A 21,795-nucleotide genomic window follows, 5' to 3' on the forward strand; every position below is an offset into this window, starting at 1 on the left:
TTCATTAACAATCTACAAAATTTAAACGTATCTCGTACACCAAGAAGAGAAAATCTCTGGTAAAATTGTAAGCACCGAAATTATCCAATTTCTTCGAAGGAGAAGGCATCATCGCGTCGGGGTCGGGACCCATTAAAGACAGTCGCTCTGGGAGAATTGTCCCCGCGATAATGCTCGCTAATGACGGGTTTTAAGCGCTGTTTAAGAACGATTACGCATTTATTATTTGTGGAAACAAGGATTTTGCACTTCGCGACACCAGCCTCGCCAGCGAAATAATTTGCGGATTCATTATTTCGCTGCCTCCCAGCAGGGAGAAAGAACAGACATTGTTACTAAGCGCTAATAGCCGTGCCAAGGGTCGTCCAGACATTACTTCGACCGGTGCTGGTACATCTGCGAAGGTTAGCATAATTAATAACACTGACAATTTCCTTTCGCATTTAAGGAAAAGAAACGAAGAGAAAACTTCTGTTCCTCGAATTTACATAATCAAAGTCAAGTATTACCACGCGCGAAGACAATTAGGGTTCAATTATCGAGGACCATCGCGGATTACAGCCAGTTAGAGAGCCCACGGATGTTGACACGGTCAAAGTTTTCTACTTAGAAATACAAATGATCGAAAATTATCCAAATGCGCCAATTGTTTGTGTTATATTTAAATCGGGAACATTTTCACACCCAATTACCATCAGTTCCGCGTAATTTATTGTAAGCAAACTATCCCACGCTGCTTTCGGATAGCTTTGAAGGCAAAAATAAAGAAATAAACTTTATTTTAAAAATGGCATTGAAAACTAAATTCCACCATCTGCTCAAACAGCATCATGACGGAGAATCTTCGGTGGCACCAAAAGTATTTAGTGAATGCATCGCCCTATTACACGGTTCGTACAAAATTTCCGGAATTAAATTCCCTGATAACTCCAGGTTTTTGACCAAAACACAACATTTTCCCTGACCATTTTTGTAGTATAAATGAATGTTTTTAGGTAAAATCTGGAAAAATATTTATTATATATTTTTAATACATCTTTCAAAAATTTATTTGCCTGATTTTTTTGGGGTCCCTCACTTTTCCCTGACCATTTGGAATCATTTTCAAATTCCATGACCTTTTGGATTCATTTTTAAATTCCCTGACCTTTTGGATTCATTTTCAAATTCCCTGACCTTTTGGATTCATTTTCAAATTCCCTGACCTTTTGGATTCATTTTCAAATTCCATGACTACGAACCCTGTATTATAGGCTTGAAGCCAAAATTCATCTTGTTAGAAAAAATTCACGGTTCCTAAATAAAAACACTTTTCCTATTGATTTTTACTTCACATTTTATGCGGACACATCCACTCTCATCTACCACGGGCCTGGGAAGTATCATGTTTAATTTCATTTTAGAGGTTAACGGCAATTGTAGTGTTGGCTCGCGTGGCATGAAGGGCTTGCCACCACCCTCGTACGCATTGTAACCCGGTCACCTGAATTGATGGCTTTAAAAGCCTAATGGATAATTATTATGTATATTATTTGGATTTATTTTGAACCAAAGGAAGATTATCACGAAATATATAAATCTTGAAAATTATCAAGCCATCTACTTCGCAAACAATTCACAAAACTATTAATTAATTAACCGAATTAAAAGTAATCAACAATTTCGAGCTAATTCTACCCAACCAAGTATACTCTACAAACTCGGTGTAAAGTTTTCCTTCCATAATTACCAGTCATTTCATCTATTGATAATTTTTATTTTAAGCAATAAAGTAAAAAAAAATGAAATTATACGTTTCTAGATGAGGGGTCACACGGTTTCCTGTTCCCATAAAAATTATATTAAATTGGCCGGCGCAACATGCCAAGGGTCGAATGCTAATAAAGAGCCTTCGAATTTGGATAAGACTCAATTTATATTACGCCAAAAATCGCGAGCCCAAGGCTGAAATGTGTCATAGCATTTGGTGAGATGGCAAGAGGGGGGGATTATGTAAAAAGAAAAAGTAATAAAAAAAATGAGAGAGAGACCAACTTGGGCCTAATCAAAATTATTTTTCGTCTCGTGGCGGCATCCGGTTAGTTCAGCCCAACCCATTTCTCGGCTTTGATGTACTTCATCCTGAATTATTGAATTTTCTCTCCCTGTGTTTGTATGTGGAGGCTTCTATATAGTTTATCTCTCGCCTTCGGTTTTTCTTCATTTGAATATACACCGTATTTCCGCCCTTCATTCTTACAGAAGTAAATGATATAGTTTTTAATGATAAGTTTACATCATACGTAACATAATCACCTGTCCAACGAGTCGACTTTTATTTAAAGCCGTGAAAATTGGGTTGCGAACAGGGTTAGACATAATAAGGCCAGGGGCGTATTAATCATTAGGCACAGTAGGCACGTGCCTAGGGCGCCACTTTTCTAGGGGCGCCAATATTCTGATATGGTTTTTCCATTTTCTCAAACGTTTTGTTCAAAATTAGACAGACTAATGTAGTAAAACGAAGAAACTGTAAAACAGGTCACATTTAATCATTCTTCGGCGAATTTATTAAAAATATCGCTGAAATATCTTCACATTGGACGGACAGTAATCTTGTTGCACAATTATCCAAACGATAAAAAATACGATAATGGTCCGATCCAAGGTTAAGGTTCTCCGTTGAAGGGAAATCAAACTAGTAGATACTTACAAGTTAGTAAGTTATATTTTTTAAATGGTTTTTAATTTTCAAAACAAAACCTGAAATCAACAGCTAGTTTGGATTTGGGGCGGTAAAATTTTATGTGCCTAGGGGCGCCGTCAGTGTTAATCCGCCCCTGAATAAGGCACTAGTCACGGAGTTTGACTACTATAATAAATGCTCTGACTACTAAAATTAATCGAAATCTGGGACTTACTAGTCAATTTGACTAGTGAAAAATTAACCTAAATATTCATAAATAATGGCGAATATGGCGTATCATAAATTCATCATTAATTTTTTTTTAAATTGTGATCGCCCAAAATCATGTAACTTGAGTGATAATACATTCCTATTTTAATTCTGACGGGTAAAGCAAAATGTTTGCTGTCCTTCTTGTTTTTATACCCCCATTTTTACCCCCACTAATCAGTGACTACTAAAATAAATTAAAAGGAGGCTCACTAGTCAGGCTGACTACTAAAAAAAATATCCTTATGTCCAACCCTGGTTGCGAAGTCAAATTAGTTACCATGCTAGCAGCTAGTCTTGCCATGTTAAAGAATAAGTCTTTTATAAAATAACTTGGCCTTCTTCTTTTAATGTGTTTTTTACGTCACTGTCTCTCACTGTTACAAGCTCGTGATAGAATCGCTCGGAATTTTGAATTTTCCAGTTGGCGTGCTAAGAATTATGTACTAATATATCTTTGTCAGGTGACGTAACAGAAACTTGCTTTATTTCTTTGTTTTTGTTCGTTTTATTTTACAGAAACATCTATTTGTTACATTTACGGGATGATTAGTAGCTTCTTGTACTAGTTCATACTTCCAAGTAATTTTTGAAAGTATGGTATCGTATCTAACAAATTGCTGATAAGTATGTCATTAAGGTATTTTCTTTAATGAAAATTTGTTGGCGGGATATGACCGAAAACCACACGGAATTCCTCGCTCCATGCTCGCATAATCACATTCGCGAGATTTTGTTTCCATAGTAACCTTTTTCAACTCGCGAGCTAAAACTATCGCTACGCCCCCTTTGGTTCGCCATTAGGTGTTTTTTTCTCGCTTGTTCGGAGACAAAAAGTGTAAACATTTTGCCCTAAAACCATGGACAGTAAATTAAGAGGCTAGGTTTTCGATACCCTTCCACGGTGCATTTTATTTCTCCTCGCGTATCAATCAGCTCGAGAGACTCCGAGGGAGTATTGCAAGGTCGTTTGTACCACGTGATCTAATAATTTCAAAATGGCAATCTAATGCGGTTGATATTGTTACGTAATTTTTTGCGCTTTATATTTTAGTAATATTTAATTTTGGTTTTTTAATTCGATAAAAACTATCAACTGATATTTAGCGTATCATATTTAATCTATAAAAACGTGAAAAAATCCCTTTTGGCGTAAAAATGTACTTCGTGTTTATCGTCCACTCTTAGCGATACTTGTTTTTTTTTTCAAATAACCTTGAACGACTCCCTTAGTGTGATTGGTTTACGGGGGCTAAAAACCAGGCTTTTTACCGATCCTCTAAAATCTACTATCCATGCTAAAACGTTTTATTCACCTGTTCTCGGGGTAAGATTTACCCTGTCCCGAATTTTGTTCGCTTGTTCCAGAGCTCTAAGATTACACTTTTTACTCCTCCTCGAAAGGAGGTGTAGAGGGAGTAATCTAGTTTTGTCGTCTGCTTAAATTTAGTTTGACGAAAACATGACGGGCAAGCTTTTTATAAATAACCTTTAACCTTTAACTACTCCCTTCTTACTCCAACTCGTTTTTTTTCGTCAAGACAGAATTGAAGTAAAATGACGTCATATGGCTACACTTTTTAACCTGCTCAAAAAACCCAGAACAGGCGAAAAAAACCACCTATACTGAAACCTAGATATGTAGCGGCTAAAGCAGACGCTATTAGTATTTCGTCGTCGTTATTCGTCAATTTGACTTTATAAATTATGATACTGGTATTGGAATAAAGCTTTTGCATCTATTTCATATATTTTGAAAGGTTTATTTAAGAAAAAAGTTCATATGACTTTTTAATTTGTGCGTAGCAGACGCTAGATCATAGGCACTAGCGCCGTCAATTAATTAAGGTTCATACAAAATTTACGGAATTAAATTCCATGACATATCCAGGTTTTCCCTGACCAAATTGCCAAATATTCCCTGACCATTTTTGTAGAATAAATGAATGGTATATTGAAACAATCTTTTAAAAATATTTTCTTTCAAAAACTTATTTGCCTGATTTTTTTGGGGTCATTTTAAAATTCCCTTACTATTTGGGACCATTTTCAAATTCCCTTACTATTTGGGACCATTTTCAAATTCCCTTACTATTTGGGACCATTTTAAAATTCCTTGACTTTAACCTGGCATTTTGGAAACATTTTAAAATTTCCTGACTTTTCCTTGACATTTTGGAATCATTTTAAAATTCCCTGACTTTTCCCTGACATTTTGGAATCATTTTCAAATCCCCTGACATTTTGGAATCATTTTCAAATTCCCTGACATTTTGGAATCATTTTCAAATTCCCTGACTTTTCCAGCTCGTGTACGAACCCTGGTCGTTACGCCACCTAGACTCGTTTCGGTCGCGAATACTGCTAATATTTTATGGCATATATGGATACTTATCTGGTAGAAGATTCTTATATACTTCTGATTTTACTTATTATCTCTAGTAGGGGAGATACATTGGGAAGGGGGTATCAAATGGTTCGACTACGTTCGTCGTTAGAATTCCTAATAGAATTCTTAGTGGGCGATACGCGTGGGTAGTGTAATAATTCGGCTTTGGGCCTAGGATTTCGAAAAATCAAAGCGGAAGTAGGGTTCTGACCTGGCCAGGGTGACAATGGCGGGTTTCGGCAACCTTCGAAGGAAGGATTTAGTTTCATCCACAAGATGAACGATTTGTTCCTGGCTGGAGACGTGATGGGGCAAAGGGGTCTCGTCGCAAGTGCAGCCCACTTCGTGGAGGTATTCCGGCAGATCCTCTCTGTCCTTGGTTCGCAAATACTTGGAGGTGGATGGAAAGTCTTCGTCTCCCTCGTCAGGACCAGCGTCTTTCGCGGCGTGATGTCTTTCCTGCTCCTAATTACGAATGGAAAATGATAATTGATATAAAGATTGACTATAAGCTCAAGGGCAAACCAGAAAAATAGAAGATAATCTATGAATTATGGAACGGATATTTCAATAAGAATGTACAAAAATAATAACGAATCCTCGCAGACTTAACCATCATCCGTACTTTAATTACGATACAAGGTGGTCCATACGAGCAATCTGTCGTTCGAAAAACACTAAAAATCGCGGTTGACTTAGCACGATAAAGCGTACAAGGTGTCGCGGAATCGGTATAAGAACCTCAACGAAATGTAGAACCCATCACCTTTTCACTTCATTTAGAATTCGATCGAGAGTAGAATTCTTAATAGTCAACATATTGGCGGAAGTCGCTATTATGTATTTTATTATTACCATTTTCTGTTTAACTGCAACGCGCATCTAGAATACGAAACGAAGGTTGATAACGGCAACGATTCCATTTATTGTAATTAGAGGAAGGCATTAAAACAACGATAGACGCCTCGTATACACGAAGACTTCACACCAAGCGGAATAAATATTCAGAAAGACATTATTTTCACAGCGTTATATTGCCAGGCATCACGCCATGACCAAAAACATTTAAAAGTGGTTATAAAACAATGGAATCCTTGGAGCCCTAAGCCCCGTGCCCCGTAAAAAACCTATGACAAAATTTTCCCTACGAAATTAACCGTTTCAAGCGTTGAAACGTTCGAAGAGCTAAACAGTCCTTTCTGTTATTTTGTTTGAAAACATTTACATTTTTCCCCGCATATCAATATCAGATTATCCAAATTGTTATTAACCATCTGCTGATAACAGTTAGTTGCTTCTAGGTAATTTGAATAAAAACGTCATAAAAATTAATTTGTTTTCTTTAGTTGAATTAATTAGGTTTTTTATTTGAAATAGCGGATCAGAAATAAGAAAATATTTATTTAAATGTTTTTATTATTTACTTATAGATTTTGTTTTTATTATTGTCCAATTGCTGAATATACATCCTTGAAGGTCTCAACTGTTGAAGTGTACATTAAATTTTTATTTTATTTATTTAGGTATTTTCGTTATATTTAGTTACGCCAAGAAAAGTATCATTACATTTGCCATTTTCTAAATGGACATCCAGTAGGTAGATTTTTCGTTAAAATCACTAGAAATAAAGTTAAAAACCACTTTTGCATAGTTAATTGATTAAAATCTTTATTAAAATATTATGCTCTTATAATATTTTAATAAATATTTTACTACGCAAAAGTGGTTTTTAACTTTATTTCTAGTGATAGCTAAGGCGAATTATACCACCTACAAATACGGCCCGAGGCTGCACGGGCCACGGTAATTTGTACCGGCTTCCTTCCTCTTTTACCGGGCTTGGGCCCACGTTTTGCAGTGAAACAAAGTCTATGGAAAACGTAATATTTTTCTAAAATCTGCAACAGATAACTGTTTGATAAACGAATTTTCAAATTAAATAGTAGAGCAGTATTCGGATAAGGTTAGCTGATTTTAACAGAAGTAAATGAACCGAAGTTATCGAAATGGCACTCAGAATCGGAGAGCGTTTTCCTTATGAAAATGAAATCGAGTCAAATAAAAGCTAATTTCCATCCCCGTCGTTTGACGCGATAAATTGTACTTGAAATTGTGGGTATAGATATTTCTATGTATAAAAATTGTTTCATAAAAACAAAAACTTTTTTTCGGCCGAGGAGCGCGCGAAATTTCAAATTCGAGCTGTCAAAATGGAACTTCATAAGGAAAACGCCTCCAACATGGGGAGAATAGCAGTATGGTAACTTCGGTTCATTTACTTTTGATTTTATCTGATCAGATAAAATAAAGGTGAGTGAACGTATTTTGCCTGCTATGATATCTGCAGTATATGAGTACGAAAATCAGATACACAAAATCCTTAACAGTTAAAAATGGAAACCTTTATATTGAAATGTACCTCTTTAGATGTATCTACTTCTTTGGTCATAAATTCTTCAACAGCCTCCCGCAACCGAACCAATCTAAATAAAAGGAAAATAGAATAAACAAACATTCACAAAACGCAGGGGCGTAGGAATTAAAATATTTCGTGGGGTAAAAATCCGGGTAAAGCCCACAACTCTCCGATACAATTTTGCAATTGCGTGGCATATTGACTACAGATTTTCACGACAATAGTAGGGATGCATCGATATGGGTACAGCCGGTAAATCGGCTATTCGTGGCCGATAATATCGGACGATATATCGGTGGTAATATCGGACGATATATCGGGGGTAATATTGGCCGATATATCGGTGGTAATATTGGCCGATATATCGGGGGTAATTTTGGCCGATATATCGGTGGTAATATCGGACGATATATCGGTTGTAATATCGGCCGATATATCAGTTGTAATATCGGCCGATATATCGGTGGTAATATCGGACGATATATCGGGGGTAATATCGGACGATATATCGGGGGTAATATTGGCCGATATATCGAAGGTAATATCGGTGGTAATATTGGCCGATATATCGGTGGTAATATCGGTGGTAATATTGGTGGTAATATTGGCCGATATATCGGTGGTAATATCGGACGATATATCGGTGGTAATATCGGACGATATATCGGTGGTAATATCGGCAAATATATCGGTGGTATTAACAAAGTTATCTATCATAACAGTAGTGTATATGATAAAATCATTGTAAACGACGGTACACTAGTAAGCCCCTGTCTAAAAAAAGGGTATGATCTAGCTTCTGAAGTCTGGTGTACGTGGCGCGGCCAGTCAAATCAAATATTATCATTAGTTAGTTAACCGAGAATTGTCTTATTTCTAAATGTTTTTCTGAAATTGTTTTTCTGAAATTGTTTTTCTAATATCGGTATCGGCCATTATCGGCTTAAGTGATGCCGATAATGGCCTAGACCATAGAGCAGTGTTTAGCAAAAAGCATGTCTAATTCAGTGTTTAATTAAATAACTTTCTTAATTTATATAATTATATGAATAAATTACATATAATATTATTTCTGATGATTTATGAAATTTTTGGAAGGGCAATTTCGGGGCACACATACAGTGATTGTACTCTGCATGCAATCAAGGAGGGTACAATGTACCCCTGTACCACCCTATTCCGTCGGCAGGATAGCGCAAAATAGAGTGCAACCTATTTTTAGAGTGCTTGGCGGCGGTTTTATTGTAATTTATGCAGCGGCGTTTGCAGGCGTAACAATTAAAAATGAGTTAAATAACACAAAAAATTAAAATTAATTAACAAAAGGACTAGTAACTAACGTGTGTATTCTTTATTCTAAAATAAGTTACCAGTGCTACTGTTTCCATACATAACAAATGGTTTAAAAAGTCGCATGATGACTTAGGCCTAAGGTGGTGCCTTGGGTATTAGCCTAGCTGATGATTTGATTTGATTTGAAATAAAGTTTGAAACTAAATTTTTTTAAACTATGAACTCATTGGGCGTTGGGCTTTAGCCCAAAAGTAATCAGCTTTAATATATTTTTAATTTTTGAAAAAATTTTGGTAAGAATTTTAACCAAATTAAATGTAAATTTTATAACTTTGAATTTTATCGATGCTAATCAAACACTTATATGAACATATCGTCATTGTTTGGACAAAATATTGAAATTTTTTAATTTATTTACTATAAAAATTGAAATAATAATTCAGTTTATTTCGTTTAAAACCCGTAAAAAGTATTTAGTACTGATATAAAAAGGTTATTTCTTGCGGAACGGAACAAATGAATTAATTAAATCGATAAGTTGTTAAACAAATTCAAGATGTTCTCACCGTAAATGAGTTCTTCGCGTGAGATAAGAAAGAATTTTTATAAAAAGAATTAAAAATGCACCCCCAAAAAAGGTGCGAATCAAATTCAATTGAATAGACACGAAAGATAAGTCGGCCCAGCGGTCATATTCGTTTTACTTCTACAGTCTGGGGATTCATTCTTAATTGAAAATATCAATTAGCAAAGCAAGAACTGCTCAATCCTCAACGATATTTTTAAAATAATAACGCGAGAATTACTCTCAACGTAAAAATAAATTATTAAAAATAACTACGTAAGAATTACTTTCAACGTAAAAATAAATTACTCAATCTCAACGATATTTTTAAAATAATAACGCGAGAATTACTCTCAACGTAAAAATAAATTATTAAAAATAACTACGTAAGAATTACTTTCAACGTAAAAATAAATTACTCAATCTCAACGATATTTTTAAAATAATAACGCGAGAATTACTCTCAACGTAAAAATAAATTATTAAAAATAACTACGTAAGAATTACTTTCAACGTAAAAATAAATTACTCAATCTCAACGACATTTTTAAAATAATAACGCGAGAATTACTCTCAACGTAAAAATAAATTATTAAAAATAACTACGTAAGAATTACTTTCAACGTAAAAATAAATTACTCAATCTCAACGACATTTTTAAAATAATAACGTGAGAATTACTCTCAACGTAAAAATAAATTATTAAATCTAAATTATATTTTTAAAATATTTATGCGAGAACTATTCTCAACTTAAAAATAAATTACTCAATCACAACGAAATTTAAAAAATAACTACGCAAGAATTACTTTCAACGTAAAAATAAATTACCAATTCTCAACGATATTTAAAAAATAATTAAGCAAGAATTACTTTCAACGTAAAAATAAATTACCAATTCTCAACGATATTTTTAAAATAATTAAGCAAGAATTACTTTCAACGTACAAATAAATTACCAAATTGGTATGATAGAAACAACAGCATTTAAAAACTTATAGTTCAAAACATTAAATCCACAGCGAATTATAAATTTAATGTAAAATTTAAAAAAAACCATCAAAATTTGTACCATCACGAAGTTCCTTTATTTAATTTTTGACAACCATTCGTATCTTTTCTGTAAGTAAATTTATGTCCGTGTTATTTCTTATCTACTATACGAATAGTAGGGAAAGTACCCCTTCCACGGCGGTTAAGTAGTACTGCAAAGTGAAGTGAAACTAAATCGTAAGCCTTTGAAGGATAAATATTCCCACGGCGCGAAAAACCACGAAAAGGAAACGTCAGGAGAACTTGAAATAGCTCGTCAAAATCCTTTAAAAAAATGAGATTCGCAGCGTGGTTACCCTCCCCATTTTATACATCTCTTATATTCTATATAAATATGACGTAACCGCGCGGTTGTCGAATTTACAACGCGGTATATAACGTTCTTTTTCACAGAAGGGCAGCGGCTAACCCCTTGGTCCCCCGGTACCCCTTTCCTTTCATAAGTAGTCACATCCGACTTGACGATGACGAAAAAAAATTATAAAATACGTTGCATTTTAGGCTTAAGCAGCTGGGCCTCGTGATCAAGATATTCCCAAACAAGTTCGCGAGCCAAAATATACCTCTCCTCGGAAGAGTTTCTAATTTCGCTAAATTAATCTTCAAATCTGAACCAAGAGGCGTAGAAGATTAAAAAACTAATTTCGAGCCCCTCCCAAATTTACATGTATAAGACAAAATTACTTTTTTTATACGCCTCTTGGTTCAGATTTGAAGGTTAATTTAGCGATATTTGGTAAGAGCACGTGGAGACCAATCGAATGATACCAATATCAGGTCATATCAATTTTCAAGGTCACCGGAAGTGACGTCACGTGGCTCGTATTTCCGGAAAGTCCCCACTTTGACCCTTAAGACAAACAGTTTTTTGTTACGAATCACTAACCTAATTAAAAAATACCTTGACGTATCGCGTACCTTATCACATGCTTATTTTGTCATGGGCTCTTGGACTATAAAGCACCCAATGACAAAAAGAGGGCTCTTTTGGAAAAAGCTTTTCCCTAATAGGCGAAAGTTCAGGGGGGCTGAAAAGATGGTAGTCACGTGATTTTGCGGAGAACGGCATCGCCATCTATTCTAAATTATCAATTTATTACTATTATTTAAAACATCTTGTAATAGAAACGTAGAAGTTAAAAGCTGTCTGCAGTATCTGGAAGGAATAATTTTTTCTTTACCGTCGCACGGCCAACTATGAACACGAGTTACCGAATCGAAGTTAGCTGTGATATCGTAGACCCGTGATTTTGTTTTCCCATTTCAGTAAGTTGGTTAAGACCAAATTTACTTTATAGTTTCGCCTATTCCAAAAAAATTGCGAACGCAGTGATTGCACTTCACAGCCCAGACACACAGACCCACAGACAGACAGACACGGTGTTTGTAAAACCCCTACTAAAAATATACTACGGGTTTACGAACTACCAGCGTTGGAACACGTTAGAGTGTGAGGTGGATTGGAAGTAACGCTACAAGTCGTCATTATCGGTTAATATAAAACCATTCTTGGTATTTTTCATTCTATATGGAAGAATTTTTTTTATTAATAAGCTTGGTTGAAATGTTTCCAGAGATGTGGGGGCTGCGCGAGGTGAGGAGGGTTATCAAAATGGATTTTTTTTAGTTCCACTTCATCATCCCTCTACATGATGAATGTAGGTAATTATTTTTTAAGATGCAGCGAGAGTCTAGTCGCAGAAGGCCAACTGTTATATTATCTTTTTCCCTCCAAAATAAAAATAATGGTGTATTTGATACGTCTATCCTGAAGCGATGATCTGTTTTATTAGGACGTTTCAAACGAGTCAGCAATTTTTTTAAAGTTTAACACGATCGAAAAATAACCGCTCTTCGAATGCTTGTCTGAAATAAGTAAAATAAAATGTATATAATATGTCTCTATACATAGTCTAACAGTCTAACTATGTAATGTTTACTTATTTGTAAAAGGTTTTAGAAAATTAGTATTTTTTTCTTCCAAAACGAAGAATATTACGTTACTTTAATTCCAAAACCAGATAACTCGACTTAATTATACTTGATAAAATACGCGAAAAAGTAGATTAGTCCATAATTAAAAGGGATAATATAGCTAAAGCCTAAACAAATTTGAAGAAATAAAAAAACTTACTAATAACTCGTACCAATAGTCTTAGTCGATAGCTACGCCGCAAAATTTTCGTTTTGAAAACGAAAACATTTGAGAGAGTTGGCCGTTTTCGGTCTATCGAAATCTGGCAGCCTTGCCTGCCTTCCGGCATGTATCTCCATACCGAAAATGGCCGACGATTACGCCGCCGAAAATATTTTACTAAACTGATCGGCGGCGTTTTTGACCGTTATTTTGAATTATCGACTAAGACTATAGGTCTTCGAGCCAACAAAAAGACCGTGCGGGAAATCTGGCTGGCGACTGTTATATCTAAAAGAGAAACTAAGCCTAAACATTAAAAATTTCAAAACGCGTTGCATAGCAACGGAAAGCCGTTCCAAATAGAACGAAACCGGTCTACCGTTGGAACTTCTAATTTAATTATACTTGCTTTTTTGTCGTTTTTCGAAAGGGTATTTCAACTTTCGCTTATATTAAAAATAGAACCAATATCGTTTCAAAATTATATATATATATATTTTTAATTTTTTAAAAAGCAATACTATGTTTTAAAATTTAAATAACTTTTTACTCAAATTGAATGTTTTGAGATACCCGATTTTGGAATTAAGGCGGCGATTTAGAAGTATAAGATTATGAATATTCTTTAAAAATATATTATAAAGTTTGTAGAAAAATTCACGAAAGATGTATTATATAGACGATATATAAACTGCGGGTGACGATATATAAACTGCGGGTGACGATATATAAACTGCTGGTAACGATATATAAACTGCTCGTGACGAAATATCAACTGCTAGTGACGAAATATCAACTGCTGGTAGCGATATATAAACTGCTGTAACGATATATATAAACTGCTGGTGACGAAATATCAACTGCTGGTGACGATATATAAACTGCTGGTAACGATATATATAAATTGCTGGTGACGAAATATCAACTGCTGGTGACGAAATATAAAATGCTAGTGACGAAATATCAACTGCTGGTAGCTGTATATAAACTGATGGTAACGATATATATAAACTATTGGTGACGATATATAAACTGCTGGTGACGATATATAAAGTGCTGGTAACGATATATAAATTACTGGTGACGATTTATAAACTGATGGTGACGATATATCAACTGCTAGTGACGAAATATCAAATGCTGGTAGCGATATATAAACTGCTGGTAACGATATATATAAACTATTGGTGACGATATATAAACTGCTGGTGACGAAATATCAACTGCTGGTGACGATATATAAAGTGCTGGTAACGATATATAAATTACTGGTGACGATTTATAAACTGATGGTGACGATATATAAAGTGCTGGTAGCGATATATAAACACTGCTGGTGACGATATATAAACTGCGGGTGACGATATATAAACTGCGGGTGACGATATATAAACTGCTGGTAACGATATATAAACTGCTCGTGACGAAATATCAACTGCTAGTGACGAAATATCAACTGCTGGTAGCGATATATAAACTGCTGTAACGATATATATAAACTGCTGGTGACGAAATATCAACTGCTGGTGACGATATATAAACTGCTGGTAACGATATATATAAATTGCTGGTGACGAAATATCAACTGCTGGTGACGAAATATAAAATGCTAGTGACGAAATATCAACTGCTGGTAGCTGTATATAAACTGATGGTAACGATATATATAAACTATTGGTGACGATATATAAACTGCTGGTGACGATATATAAAGTGCTGGTAACGATATATAAATTACTGGTGACGATTTATAAACTGATGGTGACGATATATCAACTGCTAGTGACGAAATATCAAATGCTGGTAGCGATATATAAACTGCTGGTAACGATATATATAAACTATTGGTGACGATATATAAACTGCTGGTGACGAAATATCAACTGCTGGTGACGATATATAAAGTGCTGGTAACGATATATAAATTACTGGTGACGATTTATAAACTGATGGTGACGATATATAAAGTGCTGGTAGCGATATATAAACACTGCTGGTGACGATATATAAAGGGCTGGTTACGATATATAAAATATTTATACATATAATATATAAAAATAGACATTTTTCCGAAAAACAAAGCAACATTTAAAAGTTCGGCGTCAACTTTTAAAACTATAATAAATATAAATGGAAAAGGTGTTTTCCCCGTACGGCGGGAATAAAAGAAACGTAACAATAGAGAAAAAGGTAACATATCGGTTTGGAGAGGCATTTCACGCGGCTTAACATGGCGTATAAAGCGCGACAAATACAAGTAAAGCAGCCCAACTGTTTGCGCGCAGTTTTCACGGCGAATCCCATTCAAATCGAACTCGGCGAGGAAAAACGTTTTAAATTACACACTAGTACTGGATTTACAGATTCATGACTACGTTTAGGAGTTCTTAAGAAACGGTTCCCCCCAAATATGACGCTCAGAGGGGCGTACGGGAAAAAGCATTGTCGCGGTCTCTCCAGTTCCGGTTGAAGTTCGGATAGGCTTAAGTCCCGTTAGATCCAGTCAAAGTTAAACGCTCAATTTTTTTTATATCATCCGTTTTACGACAAAGAACAGTAAGATCGAAGCCGGGAATTCGGTACAGTTTGCGGATTTTTGTGACGAAATTTTGAGGAATAGGAATTATTCGAGCGAATGTTTTGTCAAAAATGAAGGATTGAAGTGGGGCGATTCGGGTCCCATAGATTCCGATACCCGTTTAACTTGGGAGTTAATTCGACACCAGGGTGCGCTTGGTCCTAGTACCTTGACGCGGGTCCAAGTTAATCCGACCACGAACGGGGTGTATTAAGAAGATAGTTTATAGCGGATATTTGATGCCTGGAAGAAATTGAATGGGAGAAAAATCGACCTTGGTGCTGGTTTCGCAACGAGCCGAAAGTCGCCTAATTGGTCGGCTTTTTCGGGGGTTTTTTAGGTAGGCAAGTGGTGCCCTTGGAAAACCTTCAGACGGGCCCCCATCCTGGTCACCCCTTCGCCCCCCCCCGGAAACTAGATACTAGCGTATAGGCATTTGCTACCGGTTTTACACTTCGTATCACGAAATGTATGAAATCTATTAACATTGAAATTTTCTAGTGTTGTTAATTTTCCGGAAAAAATAAAATGCGGAAAATTTACCGGAAATCGGAAAAAAAATTTAAAATTTAATTACTTTTTAAGGGTTTTTAATGTTTTTAACTTTTTATCGATATAAAATGTTTAATATCAGTAAACATACTACAAAACATTAAAAGTGTTACATTGTTAATCAGATTAAACTATAGTCTAGCGGTTTAGTTTTACTTTTAGGTTCGAAAAAATTAGACGAAAATGCCGCTTTATTTAAATTTGCAAACAATATATTAGACTAATCATGGAATGAAAACTTTTTTATATTTTTAGAAAAAATACGGAAAGGTTTCCGGAAAATAGGCCTCGGTCATTTTCCGACTTACAACACAAAAATTTTGAATATTTCAAACCTTTTTATTAGATTAAACGTTAGCATCCCGTCAATTCGTACTTCGGGGAAGGTCGTACCGCAAACTACCAAGATGTAAAAATCCATCTACGGTGAAGTAGACAGAATTTTGGTTCCAATGGGGAGGATATGCACGAGTGACTAAAAAATTAAAACCATCTTCGTAGACTAACAAGGAGAGTACCCGAGGTGTTTATTGCCGATTTTGTTCAAAGTCGGGCGTAATGTAGACCTATATGAGATATGAAATTTCCCAAAAGGAGACGTTGCACTACCAATTCGATTTTCCATGGCAACCGAAAATGTTTTTGACGACTTAAAACAAAAAAATCTCCATTTAAAAAAGCATGGGATTTTCTCGGTTTTACCTACAAAATTTAAAAAAAAAATGGAAATCATGAAATGGGTATTTTGGACCACATTTAGGTAAAATTTCACCAAATTTGGGTAAATTGTAACATTTTTGGGATAAAATTGTAACAATATTTGGGTAAAATAAGGTAACATTGTGACAATTTTTGGGTAAAATATGGTAAATCCGTAAAATTTTTTGGGTTAAATAAGGAAAAAAAATATTTTTGTTTTAAGTGGTCAAAAACATTTTCGGTTGCTATGGCAAATCGAATGGGTAGTGCAACGTCTCCTTTTGGGAAATTGCATATATCATATAGGTCTACATTACGCCCGAATAAAATCGGCAATAAACACCTCGGGTACTCTACTTCTAAGTAAGGGTATTCATAGGGTTTAGCCTGTGGCGTAAATAAGGGCAATGCAGGAGGGCCACAGGGTTTCAGGGGGCCCCTAAATTCCTTCCAAATTATATACTAGATACCGACTGAAACTCCGAAAAGAGTTTCACGGGGGGCCTAGGGTGTCTTAGCTACGCCACTGGTTCTAGGTATTTATACAACAATAAATGTCAAGGGGTTACATTTCCTCTGTTCTCCCCCCTAGTAAACGCCACAGTTCATATGTTGAGGCTAACTCCTGATTGTTTACATCAGCCGACCTTTTAATTTTACAACAACCACTTTACAATTTACATACTTCTCAACAAAAAACATCATGATATATATAAATAAACATGATGAGTTTTGTTGAGAAAAAAAATTAGCAGTATTCGCGACCGAAACGAGTCTAGATTTTCCAAAGTAACGCCTATGATTTATTAATAAGTAATAACAACTTTTTTTCTTAAATAAACTTATCAAAATATAAGCAAACGATGCAAAAATTATATTAAAATGCAAGTATCATTAATCATTATTTATGAAGTCAAATTTACGAATAACGATGAGGAAAAACTAATAGCGTCTGCTTTAGCCGCCACCTATCTAGGTTTCAATGGCTAACTAAAGAGGGCGTTGCGATAGTTTTCGGTCGCCATAAACATAATCGAAATAATGAAAGCAGCTAGTTATATACGAAACCGGCAAATTTTACGAACGGGATTTCAGAAATCACAAACTAATTTTGAGACCACGATTTTTGTATTGATTTCTGGATTTTAAGGCTGATTTCGAGATTTTGGAAATTATTTTCGCCCAGATTTGGGGATTTTCAAGTTGATTCGAAAATTTCCAATTTTTTTTTCTAGAGTGTACGTCATTTGTGCCAATGTTAGCGTGTAAAGAGTATCGTCAATTGTAAGGTCGTTGTTAATTTATCAGTGAAAGGATAAATATAAATCTCAAAATATTAGGAGGAACTTTTTAAAATCGTGTAAGATGGAACGGGGTAGGTACATTTGTTCGAATTTCAATCGTCCGAACCGCCGAAATAACAAATGTTTCAATTGTTCGAATTGGACAACTTGTTTGTTTCATTCTTCCGAATCGGTAGCATCACTTGTCCGAATTCTGTCGCTAAATTAGTATTTCTTATTGCTGTTTTTTTTGGTCCGGATTTTTTTTAGTGCAAGAATTAAAAATAAAAAACTACATTGTAAATATCGTTGTTTGTTAGTAAGTGGGAATTGCGTTGAATATTGTGGATATTTTAGGTTAGGTTCGGTTCACGTTAATGTTACTATTTTCTTATATTAACAATATTTAAAAAAAAACCAACCAATTCCTAATGTTCGAAAAAACGGACAAACGATTATTCGAACAAATGAAATTCGCCAGTAAAGTTAACATAAATTGAACGACTAAATCACCAACAAAAGTTGTGATAAATTTTTCGGGCAAATGAAATACGTTTTCGGACATACGATCCTGTTTTCCGGCATTCGGACATTTGTACCACCGTTCGGACGAATGAAATTCGAACAAATGTACCCAAATCGATGGAACATTATCAACGTTTTTCAATAAACAAAACTCTTAGATTCTAAACTTGAATTTGAAAGAACTGTGAAATCAGCATTTTTTCCTTCAGCATGACCTATAACCTATTCTATAGGTCTGAATAAAATGAAATCGAAAGGATGAAAAAAAAAGGATGACGCGTCGATATACGTACACGCCTCGGTTTTTCGTGCGGAAATAATTGTGCCGCGTCAGAAAATATGAACGATGGAGGGTTTCTCTACAGCGTCTCCGCAGAAGCCCATTGCAATCGCTGGAAAAAGGTGCCCCACAATGAAGAAAGGGTTTACGTAAAAAATATGGTTTTCATAGGAGTGTGGTGTGTCCCCTTCAAAGGACCTTCTTAGTCAATGAAGATACTTTTTTTCAGGCGTTTTGGAAGATTCTGAGATTCGTAGAAGATGGGGTTTGCGAAGTTTAGAGAGTGAGAAAGCACGTGACAAATCGTAGTTCAACTTCCATCTGTTTGTGGGCTACTGGGATAACGACGTCACCTCCTGTTTTAAGCGGAATGGAGGGAGCTTGTGAAGTCTGTATCATTCTTCTTCGATTGAAATGGCCGTTGAGATCGGAAGTAATATGGCATCCTTTGGGACAAAAATCTCACGCCACGAAATGAGGGGGGGGGGGCGAATTCCGTTGGGGCAGAGAGGAAGATTCAAGGTCGTTATCGCCGACCACCTTATACGCTCTCAACAAATGAGATTTTTTTTTACTCGATATCAACCATGCATTGTCGGTCTTTTGTGAAACGCGCAGGATCAGGACTGCTTATAGTATAACAGACACAATGCGGGATCTTCACCTTGCGGCGACGTTCGCATTTCAAGACAATTTATCGCGATTTCTTATACAGGATTGCCACGGTTTTTTCACAATTAAATTCCCTGACTGTTCCAGATTTTCCCTGACCATCACCGGAGATTTTCCCGGACTGGTTTCGTGCCACGATTTTGTATTTTTTAACCAATATTTTAGTAAAATTTTCCTATTTGCAACCGAAATTAAATTCCCTAACTTTTCACTGATTTTTAGACAAAGATTTAAAATTCCCTGACTTTTCCCGGATTTGTAGACAAAGATTTAAAATTCCCTGACATGATTTTAATTAATTTTAATTTATTAAAATCATATATACAACTTAAAATAAAGCTGAACACTATCATATGCCTCATGAGTCCTCCGTAATAAATTAAATATTTTTATTGCAACACCATGACAAAAATTAGTGCCTCTATTATTTCCATTAATATTTGATGATATTTTTTATTTCTAATAGTTATATTATTATATTTTAAGAAAAATATTTAGCGAATTAAATAAACTATAATCAGTGAAGTTCTTCTTACGTAACTAGAAGGAACTCTAGTGGGAACTTGCCTATCCAGGTAGACCGACGAAAAACGAAAGTATAAAAAAGACAACGTTTTGCCACTAGTCATTCCCTCTTTACCTCCAAAACCAAAAAGGTGGTGAATAAAAAACGTTTTTTGCACGTACTTTCGCGCGATCTTTTGAATGGAATCTGCGGAGAGAGAGAGAGAGAGAGCGAGATATCAGGAAACCCTTTTCTCCCACGGATGACAGGCATTCTTCTCTCCCTTTCACCGCACGCCCGGCACAACAAAAAATATTACGACGAAATAGTGGAATACAAAAGAGGCACCCCCCGTTCCCTCCAAAACAGAGTTAGAACCAGCCCGGGTTTCAACTTCGGCGCGAAGAAAGCTGCTAAAAAATTAGAGTGAAAGGGGTTGCGGACGTTTCGCCTAAAGGTACAAACAGGGGGGGTCGACGAGAGCATCCCTTTCGACCCCCCACCACCACCAAATTTAATTTTTTATTAGGCCGAGAAGATGAGGCCAGATGAAGGGGATTTCGGCGTCGGGACTAGACTGAACTAGTAGCGGGACGGAGGGAGGAGAGACGGGTAAAGTCTGCGGATGGCGACGGATGTCGTTGGTCGCTTTGGATTCCGATTGCGAGATTGGGTGATCTTCGGAGGTCCAGGCTAGGGAAGGTTGAGCTAAACGCGATGGGAGAGTGAACGGAGGATGGGATGGGGGGCTGGGGACGCGGCGAAAGGGGTGAAGTACGATTGGGCAGCTTGTAAACACCCGGTTTTGATATAGAGTAAAAAATTTTATACCGGTGGCCCCCCTCTCTAGCTCGTCTCGCGGTACTCCCAAAATTCGCAGTGTTACTATCCCGGGAATCGACACAGATTAAACCCGTCTTAGCAGCAAGTAGCGTTGCTTAGATAAGAGCTTTTCTCGTTTGGTACGTTTAATTAGTTTAAATGTTTTTTTAATTATCATCTTCCAATCACGAAGATGGATTTTTTAAATATAAAAATTGGTGTTTTCTACACGGAACTTGGCAGGTTTCAAGGTAAGGACTTGTATTTGTATTAAAACGTTTAGCACGATATTAAACAAGGTTGGTACAAAATTTCGGAATTAAATTGCCTGACATTTCCAGGTTTTTCCTGACCATTTTTGTAAAATAAATGAATAGTTTGAGCTAAAAATTTATTTACCTGATTTTTTTGGGGTCATTTTAAAATTCCCTTACTTTTTGGGACCATTTTCAAATTCCTTGACTTTTCCCTGACATTTTGAAATCATTTTCAAATTCCCTGACTTTACTCTGACCTTTTGGAAACAATTTCAAATTCCCTGACTTTTCCAGGTTTCCATGTCGTGTACGAACCCTGTTAAACATGGCTTTGAAAATATATTGTAATTTTAATATGAGATACATTTTTGAAATGTATCCTAAAATATAATACTTTATATAAACAGGTTAAACCATACTAAAATACATTAATATTATATAATTATATAATAGACAGTAATGAGGAAATAAGATTTAAACCACTTAGTGTACAATTTTCAAATTCCCTGACTTTACTCTGACCTTTTGGAAACAATTTCAAATTCCCTGACTTTTCCAGGTTTCCATGTCGTGTACGAACCCTGTTAAACATGGCTTTGAAAATATATTGTAATTTTAATATGAGATACATTTTTGAAATGTATCCTAAAATATAATACTTTATATAAACAGGTTAAACCATACTAAAATACATTAATATTATATAATTATATAATAGACAGTAATGAGGAAATAAGATTTAAACCACTTAGTGTACAATAAAAGTTTTTATTATTAAATGTACAAGTGCCGTTTAATAATTTTTTAATTTTTTTAATTCATTTTAATAAATTT

The 21,795-nt window shown here is 35.4% G+C and overlaps 1 protein-coding gene across 1 annotated transcript in view; it reads right to left on the reverse strand.

Moving 5' to 3' along the window:
- Nucleotides 1-21,795, reverse strand: part of MESR6 (misexpression suppressor of ras 6) — a 397,644-nt gene that overhangs the window by 14,373 nt on the left and 361,476 nt on the right. Inside the window, exons 6-7 of the mRNA XM_090159362.1 lie at nucleotides 7,744-7,807; nucleotides 5,536-5,789 (exon numbers count right to left, since the gene is read on the reverse strand). Coding sequence (XP_090015488.1) covers nucleotides 5,536-5,789; nucleotides 7,744-7,807 — 318 coding nt within the window. The remainder of the gene's footprint in view (nucleotides 1-5,535; nucleotides 5,790-7,743; nucleotides 7,808-21,795) is intronic.

Source organism: Leiobunum rupestre, chromosome 9, assembly GCF_980474605.1.
Source record: "Leiobunum rupestre chromosome 9, qqLeiRupe1.1.hap1, whole genome shotgun sequence".
NCBI classification, from domain to species: domain Eukaryota; kingdom Metazoa; phylum Arthropoda; class Arachnida; order Opiliones; family Sclerosomatidae; genus Leiobunum; species Leiobunum rupestre.